This window comes from Panthera tigris, chromosome X (assembly GCF_018350195.1).
Source record: "Panthera tigris isolate Pti1 chromosome X, P.tigris_Pti1_mat1.1, whole genome shotgun sequence".
Classification (NCBI taxonomy): domain Eukaryota; kingdom Metazoa; phylum Chordata; class Mammalia; order Carnivora; family Felidae; genus Panthera; species Panthera tigris.
Genome location: NC_056677.1, coordinates 11,914,999 through 11,932,355, shown reverse-complemented (window position 1 = coordinate 11,932,355; position 17,357 = coordinate 11,914,999). Strand labels below are relative to the sequence as shown.

At 43.6% G+C, this 17,357-nt stretch overlaps 2 protein-coding genes across 5 annotated transcripts in view; one reads left to right on the top strand and one right to left on the bottom strand.

The window, feature by feature from the left end:
• Nucleotides 1–11,294, top strand: part of ACE2 (angiotensin converting enzyme 2) — a 39,957-nt gene extending 28,663 nt beyond the window's left edge. For 2 of the 3 annotated variants that reach the window (XM_007090080.3, XM_042974088.1), the window contains 5 exons: nt 1,209–1,267; nt 5,181–5,281; nt 6,511–6,627; nt 8,422–8,616; nt 10,358–11,294. In XM_007090080.3, coding sequence (XP_007090142.2) covers nt 1,209–1,267; nt 5,181–5,281; nt 6,511–6,627; nt 8,422–8,616; nt 10,358–10,466 — 581 coding nt within the window. In that variant the 3' untranslated portion in view covers nt 10,467–11,294. The remainder of the gene's footprint in view (nt 1–1,208; nt 1,268–5,180; nt 5,282–6,510; nt 6,628–8,421; nt 8,617–10,357) is intronic. The other variant, XM_042974087.1, reaches the window with a different exon arrangement.
• Nucleotides 11,295–13,430: 2,136 nt separating this feature from the next.
• BMX (BMX non-receptor tyrosine kinase) overlaps nt 13,431–17,357 on the bottom strand; it is a 52,533-nt gene continuing 48,606 nt past the window's right edge. For both annotated transcript variants that reach the window (XM_007090062.3, XM_007090061.3), the window contains exon 19: nt 13,431–13,925. In XM_007090062.3, the coding sequence (XP_007090124.1) occupies nt 13,851–13,925 (75 nt within the window). In that variant the 3' untranslated portion in view covers nt 13,431–13,850. The remainder of the gene's footprint in view (nt 13,926–17,357) is intronic.

Below are 17,357 nucleotides of genomic sequence, written 5' to 3'. Positions count from 1 at the left end.
TTTCTCTCTTTCTCTTTTTTTATACTATTCTTCCTTTCTGATCTTATACTCTAATAAATTTTGCCTCCTGCTCATTTTGTGTCCACTGTTCATTCTTCGAAGCGGCGAGACAATGATCCTGGGTATTGTAAAAAATCCTGCAGCAGCAAGATGGGCTAGGTCTTGGGAATAGTTTTTCCACTGGAAAGTTACTTCTCTCTCTTTCTATTTCAAGTCTGCTTCATTAGCCCCATATTTAAAATAAAAGAGTATGACTGTCCCCAACCCACTGCAGTTGAATCCTGCTCTTAAAAGGCAAATATTTTTAAAATCAATTTTAATGTTATTATCTCTTCTTTCTGGCAGTTACTTTCATATTTCTGAACCTTTTGTTTATATTATTTCTTCACTGGTCAGTTTTAGATGTGCCCTTCTGCCTGCTCTTCACCCCCCTTCCTCATTTTCCCAGTAAAAGTTTTAATAATGGTTTTACAAGAAACTCTCAGTATTTGTATCATAACGCCCGAAGAACCAAGTAATATGCTATTTTAAATCCTGTCTTAGGTGACTTTTTGTTTGTCCTGGAGGTTCTACCGCCTTATTTGCTTCATGTCTAATTTGCTATCAACGTTGCATTTCTCTTTTCCAGGGAGTCCAACATGCCCGTTCTGTTCAGTCCCATTGGTTCCCTCAAGACTCTCCTCTCAGAGTCCTACGTTCTTCTCTCTCAGTCGGGACCACGGTTTCACCCCGAGTCATCCGTCTTTTCGCTGCTTTCGTGGGTTGAATCCACTGCTTCCTGGATTCCATGTCTTCTTTCTTGGATCTCCTCTTGTTGGGCTGCAGCAAGAGCTTCCAAGTGACTTTCTAAGCAAGAGCACATGAGCTGGGACGATCCGCTGTGGCCCAACGTGGCTTTAACCGTGTCTCCGCTTCCATTGCCCTTGTTTTCAGTCTGATCTCTTGTTCCCACCCCTGAGCCTCTCCGGGATTCTCTGGGACTTTGTGGCTCTGTACTGCCTCTGCGTACACATTAGGCCCTGGTTTCCTGACCCTTGAGAAAGCACTTAACACTCCTCCATGACTTCTCATTTTCCAAAAGTGTATTTACACCTGTTAAAAAAATTCCCTTACTGTCACTTTAGTGGAATCTTGGGAGGGGAAGGAAATAAATGCACGTGGTCAGTCTGTCATCTGTAACCAACTGTCTATGATTTCGCTTTAATCAGATGCTGACCAAAGCATTAAAGTGAGGATAAGCCTAAAATCAGCTCTTGGAGACAAAGCAGTGAGTATTCTGGACAGTGTGTCCATTACTTCTTAACGGACTCCTTTAAATGGGGCCAATAAGTCCCTTCCCTGTGGTCTAAAAGAAGACAGGCCACATGTTTCTCTTAAAAACTATAAGCTCCAGTTTCTGGATTTCGGCTCTCGGTGTTGTTTTTTGTTTTTGTTGTTGTTTTAGTAACACAGTCCTTATTGGATTGATCATGTCTACTTTTTCCTGGTTATTTTCAAGGTGTTATGAAGATCAATGAGAAAACATCCAATCTTAAATATCAAATGTCCACCCTCTTAATTCACTCTTATCACCATTACTTGTATTTGAGGAAGAGGACAAGGTTATATTTTAAGAGATTGTTTTTAGAAGTAGTGTACATAGTTTTGCTTTGTTCTGTTTTAGTTAATCATCCATATTCTGGAAGCTTGTTAATAATGCAGAATCTGGGGCACCCTGGGTGGCTCAGTTGGTTAAGCGTCCGACTCTTGATTTCAGTTCAGGTCATGATCTCACAGGTCAGGCCCTGTGCTGACAGTGTGGAGACTCCTTGGGGTTCTCTCTCTCCACCCCTCCCTGCTCCCGCACTCTGCCTCTCTCTCCCTCTCCCTCTGCCACTCCCCTGCTCATGTGTGCACTCTCTCTCTTTCTCTCTCAAAATAAGTAAATAAACATTTTTTAAAGATGCAGAATCTTAGGCTCAAACCCTGGACCTTCTTAATCCAAATCTGCATTTTCACAAGCCCCCACATGGTTTGTATACATAAGACTGGGATGCACTGATTTATAACACAGTTTCTCAAACCCGGCTGCACACTGGAGTCATACAGGATGTTCAAAAAATATTAAAGCTCGAGTCCCACTCCCAGAGACTCTGACTTAATGGTTCTGGGGCGTAGCATCAAGGGGTGGACATCAAGCATTTTAAAAGCCCCCGACGTGATTCTAATTACAGCCAAAGTTGAGAACAAGTGATGCAGAGCTGCATTTGGGGACAAGCGAGATGTTTCACGGAAAGCCAAATTACTTATGCCTGCGCGCAAATTCCTTTCAGCGGCTCTTGCTCGGCTGAGCACCTGTCTCAGAGCCAGTCTGAGGAAGCGGTGGCTTTGACTGGGAAAAAGGAGAGGAGAGGGTAGTCCCAGGCGGATGGGGAGCACGGGAGGCCGTGCAGGATGAGGGGATGGCCGGGGACTGCTGGATGGAGCAGTCCAGGGCGCTGTAGAAAACTGTGACTTGCATTGGACATATCTCATAGAGATTGCATTTCTACCCCCCTTACTTTGCCTGACAAATTAAATACTGCCCAAGGCTCCCCGGTAGTTGCAGGGTAATTTTCATGGATAAACAAGACATCTAAATACAAATAACATAGGAGTAAAAAATCAATCTTTAAGAAAGAATCAAAATAGAGGTGCACCACTTCCCAAACTTTAAATGTTCAAATTCCTATTCCTTAGCCATTGTTGACTATCAATGGGATTATTTCTCTGTCATCTTTTTAGTAGCTCTTCCTTGGCCTAATACATTTTAATTACTTATCTTTTTAATATGTTTGGTTTTTTTAAAAAATTTTTTGAGAGAAAGAGGGTGTAATTGAGCAAGGGGCAGGGGGGGCAGAGGGAGAGAAGTGGGGCTCACCTGAAGCAGGGCTCCAGCTCACCCAAAGTGGGGCTTGAGCTCACAAACCACGAGATCATGACCTAAGCCGAAGTCAGATGCTTAACCGACTGAGCCACCCAGGCGCCCTAATAACTTGAAAGGATCCAGGAAATCAGAATCCTTTTCAGTTACCGTATCTTCTTGGCGTTTTTCCCCATGTTCTCTTTCCATGCAGTCAGGGATTGGTAAATGGTCTTCAGAGGGGTTGATGGTGTGATGTTCTGAGGCTGGTTCACTGAGAACCAGGCTGCTTTGATGAACCCAGCCCCACACTTGAGCACACCTGCATATCAGGGCCGGAATATCAGCCCAGTTCAAGTGGCTGCAAGGACAAGTCCAACTGGATCCTTGGCATTGAGAACTCAGCCTTTAATTTTTTTTTAATATGGAAATAGTAACCAGAATACTAATTATTCTGTACCGCTATAATAATGCTGATAACATCATCATTACTTTCTTTTAATGTCTATTTACGTTTGAGGGAGAGACACACACAGTGAGAGCAGGGGAGGGGCAGAGAGAGAGGGAGACACACAATCTGAGGCAGGCTCCAGGCCCTGAGCCGTGGGCACAGAGCCTGATGCGGGGCTCGAACTCACACACCATGAGATCATGACCTGAGCTGAAGTCAGACGCTTAACCGACCGAACCACCCAGGCGCCCCGCATTATCATTACTATTAAAGCAGCTTTTCTACCTGAGTGGTATGAAGCTGAAGTTAATGTAACAGTTCTTTTGTGAAAGTTGTCATTGTTTTTTTCTAAAAGGGAAGGAAAAGAGGCAAAATTTGTGCCATTCATTGATCTCTACTGCCAGCTACTGGAGGAAAGAGTGAATGCTTTTTTTTTTTTCTTTTTCTCAGCAAATTTTTGTGGACTATGTAAATACACCAGCTCTTTGTTTGGCAGTGAAAAACAAGAACAAATTACCTTGTGTGCAAGAGTAATTTTTTTCCTTTAAATTTCAAGTTTCTTTTTCTTTTATACTTGTGCATATCCGAGAACTTACTATAAAAATAGTAAAAGCTCTGCATATTTTCCGGCAATACGTGGGCATTTTTTCTTTTTCCTTTTTTAAAGTGTTTATTTATTTATTTTGAGAGAGGGAGGGAGGAAGAGAGAGAGAGAGAGAGAGAGAGAGAGAGAGAGAGAGAGAGAATCCCAGGCAGACTCCATGCTTCACAGAGCCCAACACAGTGTTTGATCCCACGAACCCTGGGATCATGACCTGAGCCAAAATCAAGATTTGGACGCTTAACCGACTGAGTCACCCAGGTGCCCAACATTTTTTCTCTTTTAAATTTATTTTTTTATTTCTTTAAAAAAACTCTAAAAAATTTTTAAGTTTATTTATTTTGAGAGAGCACGAGGAGGGGAGGGGCAGAGAGAGAGGGAGGGAGAGAGAATCCCAAGCGGGCTCGGCAGCTGTTAGCGTAGATCATGGGTTGGGGCTGGGCCCACGAACCACGCGATCATGACCTGAGCTGAAGTTAAGAGTCAGACGCTTAACTGACTGTGCCATCCAGGCGCCCCAAATTTATTTTTTATTTCAGGTATAATTAACATACAGTGTTATATTAGTTTCAGGTGTACAATACATGGATCTTTATCAAAGCCCACAACTCTCATGACTCCCATCTATAAACCTGCCCTCAGGATGTTTATTTCAGCTTCTATCAAACTGAAGTAAAAGGATCCATGAACGTAGTCCTTGAAGCACGCGGGCAGCAGACCAGCAACATTAGCAGAACCTGGGAGCTTGTTAGAGATGCAAATTCGTGGGTCTCCTCCCAGACTTTCTGAAGTAGAAACCCAGAGGGCAGGGCCCACTATTCGGTGGTTTAAGTAGTTTTCAGTGGTTTCACAAGCCTTCCAGGTGGTGCCGGTGCACACACAAGTTCGAGGTCACTGGCTTAATGAATAGCAAGATTCTCTGGAGTGGTAGAAAATTTAAAAATAATGCTTTTGGGGGTGCCTGGGTGGCTTAGTCGTTTAAGCGTCCGACTTGGCTCGGTTCATGATCTCGCGGTTCGTGAGGTCTAGCCCCGCATCGGGCTCTGTGCTGACAGCTCAGAGCCTGGATGGAGCCTGCTTTGGATTCTGTGTCTCCCTCTCTCTCTTCTCCTCCCCCACTCACGTTCTGTCGCTCAAAAATAAATAAACATTTAAAAAAAAATCTTAAAAATAATGCTTCTGGAATGTCAAGTTTTGAATGTATCCTATGATCCCTACTGAGCAGTGTTTTTCTTTTGAATTTGCAGTATGAATGGAATGACAATGAAATGTACTTGTTCCGGTCATCTGTTGCATACGCCATGAGAGAATATTTTTCCAAAGTCAAAAACCAGACGATTCCTTTTGTGTGAGTTGATTTGCTGTGCTCTCAAGTTATTACAGTACTTGTCTTTCTCTTGGGTCTGAGAAGATATTATGCTTAAACCTTCATTCAAGTAAAATTAATAACTAACAACTTTGCAACTTCTCCGATATCCTGGAATTTGGGCCACTCTATTCAGGGATGATTGTGACTTACTTGACTTACAGATCGCAAGTGCACTGTTCTCTTTCCTCCTCCCCTCCCTTGCTCTCTCCACCTTTCCTTTCCCTTTCCGTTCACCAAATGGTCCCTCCACCCTCAGCACTGAAAGAAAGGTGGACATCTCTACTTTCATTGAACTTGGATTCTAATGCTTATGTTTTCTGTGTGTGTTAAACAATCAGCAAAACATGTAAGTGAAATATAGCACACTTAGACGGTGACAAGCTCCAGGGAGAAAACTACAACACACTGGGGGCTAGGGAGTGCTGGTGTGTGTGTGTCTAGAGTTCAGCTTTACCTGCAATGGTCAGAAAAGGCCTGGTTACTATTTGAGCGAACACCTACGGCAAAGAGAGCACCTGCGATGCAGACAATGGTGAAAATAGCGGGTGGAAAGATTCTGAGGAACGAATATCCTCGTCTGTTGAAGGAACAGCAAGGAGGCCAGTGGGGCTGGGGCAGTGAGCTAATAGAAGACCAGTCGAAGGTGTGGCCAGGGCAGGAGCGGGCACAGGGAAAGGGAGAAGAAAGTTCACGTGGGCCTCATAGGCCATTCCAAGGACTTTGGCTTTTTTCTGAGTGAGAAGGGCTCAGAGCCACAAGATCTGCCTTAGGCTTTGCCGGGATCACCATGGCAGCCGAGGGGGTGGGGTGCACAGTCTTGTCATGCTGTACTATAAAGCCCAGTCCTTCCCCCCAGCGGTTTGTGTAGTGGGAGAAGTTTTGCTGCGAGGAGCAGGCCAGAGGACACGGACGCACCGCCTCCGTTCACGGTGCTGAGCCATCGCTGTTCACCACGGTGTCTATCACAGGCCCAGGTTGCCCATCCGTCCGGACTGGCTCACCTGCCGTTTTTCAGCTTGAACGTTTTCTATCATTGAAAGAAAATTCAGCTCAGGGACGGTGTCAGAATAGTGCCTAGACTGTGTCGTCACAACTTATGTCATGGAGTTCATGTGCTTTGGGCAGTGTCCACCAGCAGGAGAAGCCCACATTGTCTGTATTGTGTCCTCTGGGCCACAAGGGAAGATGTTTCTTTTGTTTCTCCGCAGGGAGGATAACGTGTGGGTGAGCAATTTGAAACCAAGGATCTCCTTCAACTTCTTTGTCACTGCATCAAAAAATGTGTCTGACGTCATTCCTAGACGTGAAGTCGAAGAGGCCATCAGGTGACTTTACTTGCTGACAAACTACCTGAGGGCGAGGGGCTAACAAGTGTGAGCACAACAATAGCGAGTGGGTTAGTGTGCTCTTACTGTGTGCCAGGCGCTGCTCTGACTCATGTCGAGCTTCAAATCTTGGGGGTTAATTCCAGAAGGATCGCACAGCTAGGGACTTCTCTTGATGGGGGCCCTTCAGCAGCATTTGCGTGTAACTAGTTTATTTGGGAGGTGACCTCCGGAAGCTCTGAGAAAGAAGCGTGCACAGGTAACAGAGCAGGGAAGGAAAAGAATAAATGACATGTTATTGAGCAAGTGGCCACTGTGGGCAGCTCGAGCTCCATTCTGCCGGGGAATTCTGGGAGACCGAGCAGAGTGTACACCTGAATCGTCCCACCAGCGCTGGGGGTATTTATTTACCACCTTCCCCCGGTCGTTGGTTGAGAGAATTGCTTACAGGTGACATGACTCCCCAGCATTTCTGGCCTGCGGGCCGGGCAGCACGTTGTGGCCTGAGAATGCTCTCGGGCAAAGGCCGCAGGTACTGGCTGAAGAAAGTCCGGCCTGCATGCATGGAACATGGTGAAGTGCAGAAGGGACACGGACACATACTGCCATCACTTGCCATAGGGACTTGGATGAAGGAATCATTTAAGTAAGCCGAGTCTGAAAGAAGGTAGGCAAGAATAAGATTCCCTAGGCATCGGTTAGCCTCCACACTAGGAGACGGACTTGCTATGAGCACTGAGCGTCTAGAAGGAACGATATGCCCCATGTGCCTCATCTGTGTCACTAAAAAAAGGCTAAGGTACCTACTTCCGTGGGGGAGCTCGCTAGGTGGCCCCCTTGAGCTGCTGCTCATCTTTGGAAGCGACTCCAAGACCTGCTGGGCAGAGTGTGCCTGGAAAATCGGGCCTAGCTGGGGTGTACGGCCCAACCACGCCCAGAGACTTCACGGCCTGCCTCCGAATGACTTGTTTCTGTCTTGGGGAAAAGTGCCAGCTGAGGTCATCCTGAGAGCCCAGCCCTCCTTGTGAGCTGTAGGGGACCTCAAATTTCCTAATTCCAGAATGACTTGAGACACTTTCAGGCTGAGGTTGCCAGGGGTTACACGGCTCATTCTGCTTTGACCGCTCTCCCTCTCACCTCCTGACCTGCACTGCACCCAAGGGTAGGAGGATGGGCTGCCAGACACTTTGGTTTTCAATCCAGAAAATTCTCAAGTTCACTAGTTTTGGTTTTTAAAATAATTCTTCATCCTTTTTTGCTCTATGAAACTTAGCCATATCCCATCCCAGTGCTGGAGAAATTGGCGAAGGCCCCTTTCCTGTGTTCCTCCCCTGCCTCCAAAGGTCAACACCTTTAATTTGGAAAACACAACAGTCGAGACTTGGGTATAGGACCCGACTGATTTGTAGGAGAGATGCGCCCAATTGTCCTTTTCCATTATTTGATATAAAGTCGTCGTAGACATACTCTGACAGAAGGGAAATTCTCGCCAAATATGTTGACTTTGCTTTTACAACACAGCAGTAACAAATCAACAAATGCCCACCAGTTGCACGTTTCCACACTCACAACCCAAGGAAGCTGTTGCCAGACCTAATCTAGGCTGCAAGATAGGAAAGGTGCATGATTGTCAGATCTCTTATCTGTCGTTGGACCCAGTTATCTGCTTTGATTTCATCACTCTTCTAGGTGTACATTCTTAGGGTAAGCCTATCAAATCCTTTCAGAAAAAATGATATAAGAAGTAAACAATTGCAATTTTGTTTTGCCTAAGTGTTTTGCTTTTGGGAATAGGATGTCCCGGAGCCGTATCAATGATGCTTTCCGCCTGGATGACAACAGCCTGGAGTTTCTGGGTATTCAGCCAACTCTGTCACCCCCTTACCAGCCACCTGTCACCATATGGCTGATTGTTTTTGGGGTCGTGATGGGTGTGGTAGTGGTTGGTATTGTCCTGCTCATCGTCTCCGGGATCAGAAATCGAAGGAAGTAAGTGACCTTTCCTAGACTTACCTATCTTAAAACAGAAAGGTTTAGGGAAAACTAATGGGAAAATGTGCAGTAAGTGGTAGGTTGTACAAGCCAATTGCTTATTTGGACCATTTTGCGCCTAAATATTCTGATGCATCCCCTAGAAATTTACCAGATTTCATCACCACTTGGCCTTCCTAGCAAGCACTGACATGCAGGTGATGTTCATCCTGGGGTTTCCTAGCATGGCCTGGTAAACTCCATCCTGGTCACAGCCTCGTCTCCTTACTGCCAAGAGGCCCTGCAGACTCAGCGGGGCTGGGCAGGCTCAGGGAATTATTTTCTCTCATAGTCTTCCTTGGTCTAGAAGTGACCTCAGAGACTGACTCAGTGATGGTTTGAATGGTGAAATCATTCAAGAATGAGCTGTGAGATGTGCTTCAAACTCCCACCCTTTAATCCCTTAGTCCATGGGCCACGCACCTTCTAATTTGTTCCTGAGTTGAAGATCCAAGTTCATTGAGGATTCAAACTGTTAAAGACCCAATTTATAGTCTTGTTCTGCCACTAGATGTTTTTTTCTGATGTTGAGAAATCACTTCCGTTGGGCTTATGTAATTAAGGTTAATAATACTTTATAGCACCTAACAAAACTCTGTGCACACTTCAGGCTGCTGACACATGCTCATGACGGAATTTTTACATGCATTGGTCTGTTTTGCTCAATTCTTCTCTGTAGAGAATTTAGTTCCCTAAAATAGCTTCAGTTAAAAAAAATTAAGCATCAAATAGAATACATTCATATGGTTAGAATTTTAAAAATACGGAAGGATACACAGAATCTTCCTGTCACCTTTTGCCTTCAAGTTCCCTTCCCAAAGCCAACGACAATTATCGGTTTCTAGGAGACCTGCTGTGGGAAGAATCTGCATTTTTAGTAAGACCTCCCCCCGGGTGATTTGTATGCACGTTATGGTTTGAGAAGCATTCTTTGCATGTGAGATGCTATTCCAAAGTTAATTCATTAAATCAATTATTTGGGGACCCTCCTTCATGCCATGTGCTGTGTTACTAGAAGGTATCCTGAAAAATAGGACTGGTTACCCTGCTCAGTACTCTTCATGCATTAATATTCTCAGTAAATGTAGGACGTAAATATGTAATTATCTAATTATCTTCATGTACATATCAAACTGGGATTCAGAGAGACCAAGTAATTCTAATCTACACGGTTAGTCAGTAACACATTAGGATATACGCCCAGTTTCCAAAGCTGTTTGTTGGGCCACAGAGCTGCCCTCCGATTTGGAAGTTGATAATTTAGTAGGGAAGCCATTTAAAATGGGGCAATTGGCTAAACAACCACTTTGTAAAAATAATAATAATGGTTTCTATTTGTTGAGGACTGTATGCCAGGTACTGTGGGCACTGTGCTAGACCTACTTTGTTGACTTTGCCTGCTTGCCATCATTTTCTAAGTAGGCAAACTGAGGTACGGAGGCTCATTCTCTGTGACTCCAGAGCACGAACCCTCGGCGGTCTCCCACGCTCTGCCAGCCATCGTGCCAACCGATCGTGGGGCAAAGGGAATGAATCTAATGCTCTCTAGGTGTTCACAGCCCGTCAGGAGGGGACTGATTCACCAATGAGCCATTCGATGTTGAAGTGTCAAAGATGCCTGGGTGCAGTGGGGTCCAAGGGAGGCAGTGTCATTCCAACATCACTATACTAAGGTGACTGACTACACTTTATTTAACAGGAACAATCAAGCAAGAAGTGAAGAAAATCCTTACGCCTCCGTGGACTTGAGTAAAGGAGAAAATAATCCAGGATTCCAACATGCTGATGATGTTCAGACTTCATTTTAGGAAAATCTATTTCCTCTTGAGGTGATTTCATTGTATGTAAATGTTAATTTTACGGCACTGACAATATGAGATTATAAAGATGTCATTAAATATCAAAACCATGGCTCTGTTCAGGAAAGGTTGTCCCAAGGAGACAGGCCTGAAGAGAGGGCATCTTCACTTGCTTTCAGTATTTATTTCTGCCTCAGGATTTGACTTCTGTTTATATTTGAGAGTAATAGAAAAAAGGGGTCTTTGGCCTCGGTGGCTGTTTGGGGGTAATGGATGTGGGAATGTCTGTTGCACGGCTGGAATTTCTGCACGGGGGGTGCTGTACGGGGGGAAGCAAGTGTTGGGGCCTTGTATGGAATCTGGATGGATCGCTTTTCAGGACAGTGTCCGCGAACTGGCAGAGCGGCAGGGATCCAGAACGGCACACACTGCTCACTTTATTTCAAGTATAGAGGCTGACACACTCTTTTCACGTTAACTTAATCTAAGTACTGTAGTGATTTGCCCACAGTGATGATTGGACTGGACCACGTGTTCTTCGGGTTGCCATGTCTAAAGAAGAGAAGAATCCGGCTGTTTACACATGTTGCCTTCTCACTTCCAAGAGGCTTGCTCATCTCCCTGACAACAGAAAACTAGCCCCAGGGGCCTCCAGGAGCCCCCCCCCCCCCAGAGCACACCTGATAGAAACTCACTTCTGTCGTTCTTGTGGAGTGACTAGACATCTCAGGTGAATGTCACCCTCTGAAGTGGGTACCCAACGTCTTCAATCTTACATTCACCCAGTGTCTGAGTGGTACTGAGCACAAAGCAGACAATCAATAAATACTTACTAGATCCACACTCCTGTAGTCTGACGTGTCCATATGTGCTGGGGCTTCTGCTTTTCATTTCCATGGACAAAGTTGCTGTCTGACTCCCTGGGAAGCCTTGACCTCTCAAATGTCTCGGGATGTGTCCCAGTTTCTTAAATTGCTTTATTGTACAAACCAGCTATCAGATCGGTCTAGAAAGAGGCATGTTAAGATGGTTTACACCATCAGGTTAGGAACCAAGCCTACCACTCCTTTTCTTTATCTCAGAGCCCAGCCCCATTCTGAGCACACCATCCTCTACATACCTGAAGACTGATTCAAAAGAGATTAAAATATCCAAACTCTACCCATCACCTCACTGCCTGTGGTGGCCGGCATAATGTTAGAGTAACTTTTTATTTAACAAATTCTATGGAGATAACGGTTAGGGTGGGTCAGTGAGCCAAGTCAAGGGGGGATGACCTTTTCTTCACTTCCAAGAGCATGTAGGCAGTCCCCTGGTTTAAAACACCAACAGTAAATGCTAGCTATCACCACTAAACACGGTTAAATAGCATTTTCAAGATGATGTATGTTTTCTGGGGTATGAGTATTCTTCCTCTACTTGGCCCCTTCTAGCATCACTGGGGTTATTTTCTTATAAACCTCTACTGGTATCTCCATATCTTGCTTCCCTTGGTTTTTGGAGCCAGGCTTCTGAGCAAGGCTTTGGCTCTTTTCATGGTAGATGGTTCTGTATTGTTTGAATTTTTGCAATAAGCATATATTACTTTTGTTATAAAAAAGATTGTTTTTAAAAACCCAAACACATAAACATAAGGAGAAGAAAGGAAAACAGCCCTCAAGAGGGCCCGTTGAGGAACATGGATGGTGTTACTTGTTCCTTCTTTTCCCTTGAGCAGGAAAGAATCTGTCACTCGGTACCTGCTAAAGAAATGTTCGCTGAATGTATAAATGCCCTAGTGGTTATTTTTAAAGTTCCATCTCATTATAAATTGAGATTTGTGCACCTCTGTGAAATAATAGAAAGCGGCTATCAAAAGTCGATTCTTCTGAAAATACAGGAAGCAGTATTTACATGCGAAGAGACAACCAAGAGGGATCATTGGAAGGAGCTGGGAGGTGATGGAGTCAGTGGGATGAGAAAGAATATGAGTGTCTCTTAAGGGAGATGGTTAATCTACATCTGGAGAGTAGTAGCAGGGTTTAATTAGGGTGTCTTTTCATCGTAATTGTGCCTCCACATAACCCTCCTTGACGTTACAGAAAAGACAGTGACATAGTTCAAGAGAGATGAAAACCTATGGGTTCAGCAGGAAGCCTTGAAGGAGGGGAGTCCCAGGAATAGTTTTATTTATTTATCTGTTTATTTATTTTGAGAGACAGAGAGAGAGCAAGTGGGCGAGGGGGCAGAGAAAGAGGTAGACAGAATCCCAAGCAGGCTCCATGCTGTCAGTGAAGAGCCCGATACAGGGCTTGAACTCACGAACCATGAGATCATGACCTGAGCCGAAATCAAGAGTCGGACGCTTAACTGACTGAGCCAACCAGGCGCCCCCCCTTCCCCCCATCCAGAATAGTTTTAAAGCAGAAGTACCTTTTGGCAATTGCCATGAGAAACTGAAATAGTATTTCTGTTCCTTTGTGTCAAGATAGGAGACTGAAATAGACATTTCAGTTACCAAACTAGCCAGAAGCCCCAGAGCCCCAAATCCAAGGATTTAAAATTATTAGAAGGCAACATTTACTTCTAGAAATAAGACCATGGTTACAGGGAATCAAAATCGATAAGGATTAAGGTTAAGGAAAAAGGCATCATATTTACCTTAGCACCTTTTAAAATTTGCTCTTCATGGAAATGCATTTAATGTATTCTTGAATATATTATTTTAGTTTTATATTTGCATGGCATATATACATGACACAAGGAATCAGTGATCTAATCTGGAAATCAGAGGAGGGTTGGGTCACTTGGGTTGAATTATGGACCACCTAATGATGCCCCACTGCACAGGAACGTCCGCAAGGTTGTTAACAATACAAATTCTTAGGCTGCCCTCAGAGTTGCTCTACCAGAATCCCTGTGGTAGTTCCTAAGGAATCTGTGTTTTAATAAACCGTTCATTTGATTCTCAGACATGCTAAAGTTTGACAGCATTGAAACATGAAGGCAAATGTCCACATTTTGGTACTCATTAGTAACATTTAATTATGACAGTGACAATATAAGGAAAAGAACAAATATCCAACAAAGAATTTGTCAATTCTGTTCCATCTTTACACATGGTCCGCACTGTCTATATCACGATCAGAAAATGTGCTTCGGCTATAGTCTGGGAAGTGTAATATTAAGATCAGCATACACAAAATTACTAATTTGACCTAAATTTCAAGGAAATCTTTTGGTTTTTTTTTTTTCACCTTGTTCATTTCTACATAATATAACAAACAGCATGCAGAAGACTATTAAGAAGAACTAGCTAAATTCCATTGTCTGTGCCTTGCTACTTTCCTTAAAAAGAATGAAGATGTTGGCCAGCGTTTACATTCATTCTCATGAGATCTCCCGATTTCTTCTTCAAGGCTTGTCTTTTTCCCGCAGTGGTTCAATGGAAGATAGGAGTTGCTGAAATGTGGGGCGCTTTTCTGGAAGCTAAATAAAAGAAAACCCCAATGGCTTAGTTTATAAAAGTTATGATTAAAAATAAAATATATAAGGGGCGCCTAAGTGGCTCAGTCAGTTAAGTGTCCGACTCTTGATATCAGCTCAGGTCATGATCTCACAGTTCGTGAGATCGAGCCTGGCATTGGCCCTGCATGGACAGCATGGGGCCTGCTTGGGATTCTGTCTGTCTCTCTGTCTCTCTCAAAATAAGTAAATAAACATTAATATATATAAGATATGAATATCTCAGTCCTAAAGCTAGTGACTTTTTTAAGTGTTTATTTTATTATTTTTGAGAGAGAGAAAGAGACCGAACGTGAGCGGGGGAGGGGCAGAGAGTGAGAGGGAGACACAGAATCTGAAACAGGCTCCAGACTGTGCTGACAGCTCAGAGCCCGATGCGGGGCTCGAACTCACAAATGTGAGATCATGATGTGAGCCGAAGTCAGACACTTAATCGACTAAGCCACCCAGGCACCCTGTAAAGCTAGTGACTTTTTAATTGTGGAAACGCTATGAACATTTCTCCTAAAGACAAAATAACTAGAGCCCTAAGAATTGAAAAAGAAACAGTAAAAATATCTTCATTTGCATAAGATACAATTGTATGCCTGGAAAAGCCAAGAGAATCAATCATCAAACCAACTCAAATGAAAGGAATTCAGGAGAGCAGTATGTAAAATTAACATAGAAAATCAATCACCTTCACGTACAAAGACAGGAACCAGTCAGAAGACACAACGGAAGAAACACTCCACTTATAACAGCAACACCACCAAAATAAAATACAGACAAAAGTGTACCCCCCCAAATGAGGAAAACTTTAAACACTGCTGAAAAACACAAATGTAGACCTGAGCACATAGAAAAATGTTGCTTGCTCTCGAGGAGGACAAATCAGTATCACGGAGATGTCAAATTTCCCTAGTTAAAAATATAAACTGAATACCATCTCCTCCAAAATATGAACAAGCGTGTTTCAAGCTGGACAAATTCATTCTCTAGTTCATAGAGTTTTAAAGTGTGGAAAAAGAACACGTGAAACTAATGTAGCTAGTGTGCGGTAGCTACACTGGAATTAAAGTTAAAAAAATTAAAAAAATTAAACGAAATTTAAAAGCTATGCAAAAATAGCTAGGAAAGGTATTTAAAAAGATCAGCAACGACAGCGTGCTAGCCTACCTAGGAGTAAAACGTATTATAAAGTCTCTATAATTAAAACAATGCGGTGGTAGCACATCAATAGAGACCGGAGAACAGAAGAGAAAGTCCCCAAATAACCCCAAATACATACAGAGATTTCCTATGTTAGGGGATATTTGGACACGATTAGATGGTCTTATCCCTGGGATGACACAGTCCTGTAATAAATGGTGTGCAGCAAGCCGGTGGTCATTTTGAAAACAAGATCTTTGCAGCCATACTTTATACCATACACTGTAACAAACACCAACTAGATCAGAGATCCAAATGTAAAAAAATGAAACCACAAAATACTAGAGGAAAATCTGAGTGAATGCCATTATGACCAGGGTGTGGGGAAACCTATGTAACTTTAACTCAGTTTCCAGAAGCAAGAAAAGCAAATACTGATACAATTAACTGTATTTAAAGAAAAAAAAGTTTGCATGACAAAACCACCATAAATTAAATCAAAAGGTAAGTGACAGAGTGGGAGAAAACATTTACAACTATCACAGATGAAGTACTCATCTCTTTCATTTATAAAGGGGTCTTTAAAATCAAGATGAGGGAAACTAAAAGCTTAACAGAACAAAGGGAAAAGATAGGACATAATTCTCAGAAAGATATACCAATGCCCTTAAAAATGTACCTCCCTTGTAATGAAAGATGTACATCTATAAGCTGCACTAAATGCCATTTCTCCTCTATCAGATTGGCAGATCCAGAATGGTCTGTGTTGGTGAAATGGTGGGGAAATAGACACATGGATAGAGGGGTAACACCTGCGGAGGGAATTTGCTCCTTTTTTTGTAAGAAAGAAAGGGAAACACACACACACACACACACACACACACACACACGTACATTCTCATTTTTGTGCAAAGAAATATGGAGAAGATAAATTGGAATCTAATGAAAATTGTGAACCTTCTTCTAAAAATTGTGAAATAAAGCATATAAAAAGTTGGGGACCAAAATGCACAAAGCGGTCACCATATGTAGAACGTGCAACTGGAAAGTGTCTGGGTGCAAACCCCTCTCCACGGACTCTGCCACAATTTACACTTTCACGGACCAACTGGGAGAAGAAGGCATTTCAGTCCTTCTCAGGACTCCCTGTCCATCCGATGGTGTGGCCAATTCCCAGGAGCTAGAGTGGGAAGGGCCAGACAGGTTCGGGGCTTCAATTCAAAAACCCTGTCTGCTAACTCTATTCTGACCCCACCTGATCCTCTCATGCTGCCCGAGGCTCTCAACACCAAAAACACCACCTTGGGGCTGAGGGGTGGGACAGCTTCATCGCAAGTGCCATAGGGTGGAAAATCAGGAAGCGCCCACATCCCAGGAGAGAATGTTAGGCTAAGTGAGAAAATATTAGTACGTGATACTGACAGCAACTCTTCCCATGTGGGACTCTAGGCTCCAACACAAGAAATGAGGAAATCTGTGCAATTTATTCCTAGCACCAAGTATAGTGCTTGGTGCACAGGGGTTCTGTGAATACACAACAGAACAGACACTGTTCTAAGGACTTCACAATATTAACTCGTTCAATCCACACAATAATCCTAGGTGTTAAGTGCTATTTTATAGTGAAGCACAGAGATGGTAGGAGGCTTATACAAGGTCACACAGCTAGTATTCAACCAGACATTCCGACTCCAGAGTCCACATGCTTGACCATGATACCAATCTGCCTTTTACCAGTGAATAGATGAATAAATGAATGCATGAATACACGAATGCAGCATTTGCTCCCTCTGCCAATAGGCAGTTCCAGATAATGGCTACAAACTATTTTTAGATTACCATTCTTAGAAGTCCCCTATTATTATGCACTCTCAAAAGTCTTCCCTGGCTCTCCATTGCCTATAAAAAGCAAAACTCACACTCCTCTCCCTGTCGTTCAGTCTGCAGGATCTGACTCCCACCTATTCTTCCAACTAACTCCCAGCCCTTCCAACACGGTGTAGCCAAGCATGCCATGTCCTTCTGGCCGCCTCTCTCCGTGAGGAGAGACCTCATGGTGTTGTGGTTAAGAACAGGGACTCTGACGCTAACCGGCCTGCTTCTTACTAGCTAGGTGACCTCGAGCAAGTCACTTAACCTCTCTGGGTCTCTGTTTCCGCTTCCCTTAGTTTTGGACGTGGTAGTGCTTACTTCATAGCGTGTTGGCTGATTAATAAATGAGTTAATATTTACGAACAGTGCTGGATAGAAGTTGTTAAATCGTTG